The sequence below is a fragment of the Oryzias latipes genome, chromosome 21 (assembly GCF_002234675.1).
Source record: "Oryzias latipes chromosome 21, ASM223467v1".
In the NCBI taxonomy this organism is placed as follows: domain Eukaryota; kingdom Metazoa; phylum Chordata; class Actinopteri; order Beloniformes; family Adrianichthyidae; genus Oryzias; species Oryzias latipes.
This window is the reverse complement of record NC_019879.2, coordinates 30,911,994-30,917,993: the sequence shown is the minus strand read 5'-3', so window position 1 is coordinate 30,917,993 and position 6,000 is coordinate 30,911,994. Positions and strand designations below refer to the sequence as shown.

The following is a 6,000-nucleotide window of genomic DNA, read 5'->3' as shown; positions in this document are numbered from 1 at the left end:
AAATTCTACAAACTTTTAGCATCAAACAAAGTAAAAACAATTATCTTTCTGTCTCACATCAAACCAAACCTTTAACTATAAAACATCATTAGCTAGTTTTTGGTTCCAGAGGAGAGAAACTCAGATCTTTGTTTTGGTTGGTTTGTGTTCTTTTCTGAGGTTCGTTAATGAACCGATAATGACGCCTGTCTGAAGTCCAACCGAACGCCACGTTTATGGTCGTTCATAACAAAGCTGGATTGTTGGGATCATTTTTCTGTCCATGTTTGTGATTTCTAGCAGGAAAGATTTTCCAAACAGAGTAAGTAAAGTAAAGTAAAGTAACATTCCTGCAAGAATTTATCAAAAGCCAGTCTTGCTCAAGTGTTGGGGTCAGATGAAAGCTGCTGACCCGTGTCCCCCTGACAAGGCTTCAAATGGTGGTTCTTTGGCTCTAGCTGTACTCTGTTATGGAGACATTCTCCCGCTTTTATGGACGGTGAAAGAACGTGACATTTTTTCAGATTCTTCTATTTAGGAGTGGACAGAAGAAGATGAGGAAAGTTCAGCCCAGCCTCATAACATTTATCCTCCTCCAGTGGAGCTGTTAAACCCCAGAGACTAATCTGACTGTGCTGCACGTCCCGCTGGGGGGGAGGCACAAAACAATCGGGGAGGTAAAACGCTGCGCTTGTTATCTGTCAGAGAGACAGGTGTTTTAGATTACTTCCAACACACACATGCAGCCGCCCGCTCCAGCTGGGCGAGAACCAGATCCGCCAAGACAACTAATCAATAACCCAGAATCCAGAGAAAACACGGGCAGACAAAAAAGAGAGGCAAAAGGAGGTGAAAGGAGACACAAAAACAAAAAGAGATGACGAGAAGATGAAAGGAAAGGGAGAGGAAGAGGAGGATGCTAAGGGAGGAAGGTTCCTCATCAATCACAGAGCTGTTACACTAAGAAAGGCAGCTGGAGTTGTCATCATCAATCTGTACTCCACCTCCCAAACCGGACCAGAGCACAACACAATGGACCAGAACGAGGAAACACACACAGCTGTTCAGTCCTTAGATTAAATTGCTCTTTTAAATGCAGTGACTCTGAGAAAAAAAACAGTTGAACCCTAAAGAATTCTGATTCAGCTCTTTGGTCGGATGATAAGAACACAGAGCAGAAACTGTTGTCATCATCCAGGAGGTTTTCCTGTTTGTGTGTATTTGTTAGGTTCTGGCAGAACGTCAGTGAGGTTTGGGTCTGTTATCGGATCCAAACCTTCTCGTTCTGACAAAGATCTGCGGCGATGCTTCAGATCAACATGAGGCAGTTTGAACTACGCTTGAACCGACAAAACGATCTGCTAAACATTGCAGTTTATTGTTGGCTCAACCACTGAATGTTGTCTGGGGTTCGAGGCTTCATCCCCTATAATAATACCGTCACCACCATGCAGGCCTAAGCATCACCTTTATGCCATGAGTACGTGGAACTTCCATTATGAATACTTCACAATACACCTCCCACATGCACAACAATGGTACGTTCCATTTACATGCAGTGGCTGTACGAGCCTCAGGAGAACTGCAGAAGCACCTGAGCTCCCCTTAACATGCCGCCGCCCCTCTCTATGACCCTCCAAAGACAACCCACAAACCCATAGGGGTCAACCCCCCCATAAGGATACAAGTGATTCAGATAAAACGCTGACTTTGTCCTTTTTCAAACGTTAACATCAAGGCAAAAGAATTTCACGTCAGCTTTTCCTCTGCGTTGGGTGTCGTGGATGGGACACTGGGTCATGTGTTCATTCTCCATCTCAAAGCGTTGTTTTTTTCCTTCGACCTCGCCTCTGGACCGTCTTCCAGTCAGTAACAGAGATGAAACACTGAAATAATCATAATCATCAATGTGGAGCCGCTGCCAGACAACTAACCCTTTCGGCTCAGAGTGGTGTTGTCAGAGTGTGCTGCTGTACAGGGACTGTTTTAAGGAAACAGCTGTGAGGCCTGACATGTGGTCCGGCGGGGTTTCGCTTCTCCCAGGAGCTCCATCTTACTTTGACAGATTTGCTGTGACATTCACTCCTGAGAAGTTTGGCAACTGTCCGGATCGTTTTGCTCGTGTGAATCAAATTCATTAGAGTGAAACAGTGAGGGGAAATTCTTGGGAAATGGCTTTATAACAGCTTCCAGATTGACGTGGAGCAGCAGGCACCTCCCTGAGACTGCAGCTCAGGTCTGCCTCGATGCTGAGCTTTCACGGGTCTGCAGACGATGGTCAGCTATCATCAAGGCCTGGCGATTAGCAGCCTTTGGCAGCAAGTTTCTTCCGCATTACCATTGTGCTTTTTAAAAATGTATTAATGGGTTTTTCATTTCAGTGTTGTCTTAACTTGGATGCCCAGCGATGAGCTATTGTGTCGTTTTCCTAAGGTTTGCTTTTCTAAGGCAAGCAGACGATGTGAGACAGATAGCGGCAGCAGAGACTGATGGGACCTTGGCTTTGTTCAGCGTCTTGGCTGCAACCAGTTCCTGTGCTTTTCTGGGACGGGGTCTGGCGTCGGTGCAGGTCAGAACTACTGCTTCTAGTCAGCATCTGTCTCCCATTATCTGTGATTGAGTCATTGCTTCTAATATACATTTGGGTACATAGCTGATCCAAGCAGCCAAACACTCACATTCCTGCCTCTTAAACTCTCCTAACTGTTCTTCCAAGTACAGAAAAGGATTGTTAGGAGGTTGTTAAAAAACTTTAGACTGGATGAATGTTTCCAGGACCTTGGTAGGCTTAGGTTTGATCTGAAAGCTGGCAGCCAGACTAGTGAGCAAACTTGGCATTGCAGTTGGATTTGGTTCATTTGATCCTGAGGTGCAGCGTCTCACCAGGAGTTTGTATAGCTTAATGTAGAATCCAAAAGTTTGTAAAGAAATAAACATAAAATCCCATCAGAATAAAAAAAAACTACTAGAAGGTACTGTTGAAGAAAAATGGCAATACAAGTGGTGCAAAGATGATGTTTGGGTTGCATGTTGAAATAAATGTTTCTTTGCTAGAAAACAGAAATAGCTCAAATATAAACAGCTGGAAGCTAAAACCCCGACTTTTAAACTTAGAGGCTCTTAAAACGACGCAGCTTCTTTGGTGAGACAACCAGAAGGTGACAACCTACAAGATAATCTGCTGTTTACACAGAGTGTCTGACTGAGAAGTGCTGGTCTGGGTGACCCGACTGAAGCTCCCTGCTGCCTCCTCTCCGTCCGCCTGATAGCCTCATAACTCACGCTAAGCCGGGGGATGGCACAAAGCTGGCGCTGCGATGGGATACAGGAAACAATGCCTCACCCAGTCTGCTGGACCTCGATAGCGCTGAACCTCCCACTCCCCTCAGTGCGGACGCAGGCAGACTGACAAATACATTCTGCTCTGCAGTCACCATGCAAACACCCAGAGAGCACGGCTGCTGAAGCACAGGGGCCAGACTGGGCTCGGTTTTGACACTTATGAAAAGAATACATAAAAATGAATTTTAGCTTTGAAGCTAATCTTGATCTGATGGCAGGAACTGATGTGAATTTAAAGAAAAACTAAAATCTGTTTAAGAAAGTTCTTGGTGAGTTTGGTTTATAGTAGAAATGACCTCAAAGCTTTCCTGTCCTGTTGTGATTTATTAAACTTAATGTTTTGGGTCATTAAGTTAAATCTACACAAAATCTTTTATTTCTTTATTATCAGTTGCGGCTTTATGTTTCTGTTAAGCCAAAATGATCACCAAACAAATTGGGGGCTTGTCCGTGATAAATTGCATGCTTAACCCTTGTGCTATCCTAGGCACTTTAACGTTGGGAGTTGGGTCATCTAGACCCACTAGACAGTGCTCTGAACCTTTTTTCTTCAATGATTTGTGATCTTCACTGGTGTCCATGGATGACATGAAATCTTTCCACCTTTGTCATGGTATGGAGAACACGTCAATGGAAGGGTTAGAGTTATACATGTTCTTTGATGCACGGGGGGGCTTGTTGTGCTTTTTAAAGAACTTCTTTCTGGGTTTGTCCTAAATAAACAAACCAATGAAAAGGACTACCTGAATGTATTCCCTGATGCTGTCTTCGTTGGGCGTCCACGCGTTGTCATTGCAGTTGAGTCTGGCCTGACGTGGAAGCCAATGTCCTTCTTCAAATGTTGAGGAGGCGGTGATCTGTTCATCGGTGATCTTTCCAGACTCCATACCAAAAGGGTTACTGCAATGAAAAGCTGCAAGAAGAGACAAAGCAAAGGGATTTAGATAAATACGTCCGTTTCATTCATTGTGAAATGTAAATGAATATAGACTTACTCTCGCTGACTTCTTTATGCGTCATGTTGTACCGGGCTGAGAAACCGTCTTTGGCCACTGCTGTGTCGGTGTGAAAGGCCAGGGAGAGAATCCCAGTGGATGAGTGGATCTCAGGAGGAACTCTTGTACCACAGTATCGACCAATCAGAGGACCCACTGTGGAGAGCCGAGATTTATTGGATTACCCATCAATCTTACTAAGGAGGAACTGCCAACCATGTAAAGACTGAAGTCATCTTTTCTTCCTGTTTGCAGCGACTCTTTGTTTCAGTCTCTTCTTTCATGACATCTGCTGCTAACTCCACCTCCTCCTCATCGCTTCTCCACGTCTGTCCCCTCATTTGTTGCACCAAAGTGCAAAGCTTGCATTTGTATAAATGCATTGAAATCAAAGGATCTCATCGATTCCTCGCCTGTCTTCCTCTCAGAGCTGACTGTACTGAGACTTGTCAATATGCCAACGCAAACAGATGACTGTGATTTACAGCCCAGGGATGTATGGATGCGTGCATGTAAAGACTGGAACCACAAATAGTGCATTGATCCTCTAACCCCCCCCATCTCACACAAAGATATACACATGAGGAGGTCTTTGAGGAGGAGGAGAGAAAATAGGCAGTGATCGATCACTAGTATTGATTTTTTCTCTCTTCCCTTTGGAAAAAAAATGTGTGGAGGGGGTTTTAAGAGGGCTTCTTGGGTAAATAATGGCAATAACTCCTTTCTGGATGATTTACAGTGAAGGAAAAGGAGGGAAAACGTTGAGCAGAGCGGAACGGCTTTATTATGCTGTAAATTATAGCAGAATTTAATTGACACTCTTCTACATCAGAGCTCAGAGCCTGCTTTTGTCTCTCTGTTCTTTATGCAGGAAATGAGGATGGAAAGGTTTGAAAGCGAACAGTTAAGGCAGTTTATCAGACGCGATAAAATCTGAACACAGGCGTTTCTGCAAATGTTGCACGTGCACGGTGCACGGATAGGAAAACTGCTTTATCTGATTTGGTCTTTCCATTTGTTAGATTTTGCTGTCTAATGAAGTGAAGCGGAGGAGTCTGGTTGTTTAGGGATCATTTTTCTTCTTAATCTAAACAAACTAGTTTGCATATTGTCTCTCAGCGTCTCTTTGCACTCAGAGACGTAAAAAATGTAACATTAAAGGCCGCAGACTTTTCCTGTTCAGCTCTTCCTGACGGGAAGATCCCACTCTGGAAGAAGTAAAAGTCCTTCCCATCTGACTGCTGCCCTCCACCCCCCTGTTATTTGGGGGGCAGCGCTGCTCGCCACGCCGTCCACCGGGTGGCTGGCTAACGTAGCGAGCCAGCCCACTGAGGGCCCACCATGGAAACTGCGGACAAACCCATTTGGGGTCCCATTTTCTGTCCACATGGGGCCCACTTGGCCTTGCTGGCTGTCGACCTTCGCTCACACAAAACCATACAAAACTACAAAGCAAAGTTTACATTTTCCAAATAAAGGTATTAGCAAACATGACATCTTTTTTTCCAAGCTTCTTCTAAGAGCTGAATTTGCTCCGATAACATCATCTTTGCAGTCTAAGATGCTTTCTTTAGGCAGAGTTCTCTTAAATTCGCAGCAGAAACCTTTTCATCTTTCTGAGGTTTGCAGAGGTCTTGGTGCCTCAGATGCATCCTCCAAACTTCCCCTGGCAGGTAAACCAGAA

At 44.6% G+C, this 6,000-nt stretch overlaps 1 protein-coding gene across 3 annotated transcripts in view; it reads right to left on the bottom strand.

The window, feature by feature from the left end:
* Positions 1-6,000, bottom strand: part of LOC101172397 (neuropilin-2) — a 91,865-nt gene that overhangs the window by 54,659 nt on the left and 31,206 nt on the right. For all 3 annotated transcript variants that reach the window (XM_023950505.1, XM_011473641.3, XM_011473642.3), the window contains exons 5-6: positions 4,317-4,472; positions 4,065-4,234 (exon numbers count right to left, since the gene is read on the bottom strand). In XM_023950505.1, the coding sequence (XP_023806273.1) occupies positions 4,065-4,234; positions 4,317-4,472 (326 nt within the window). The remainder of the gene's footprint in view (positions 1-4,064; positions 4,235-4,316; positions 4,473-6,000) is intronic.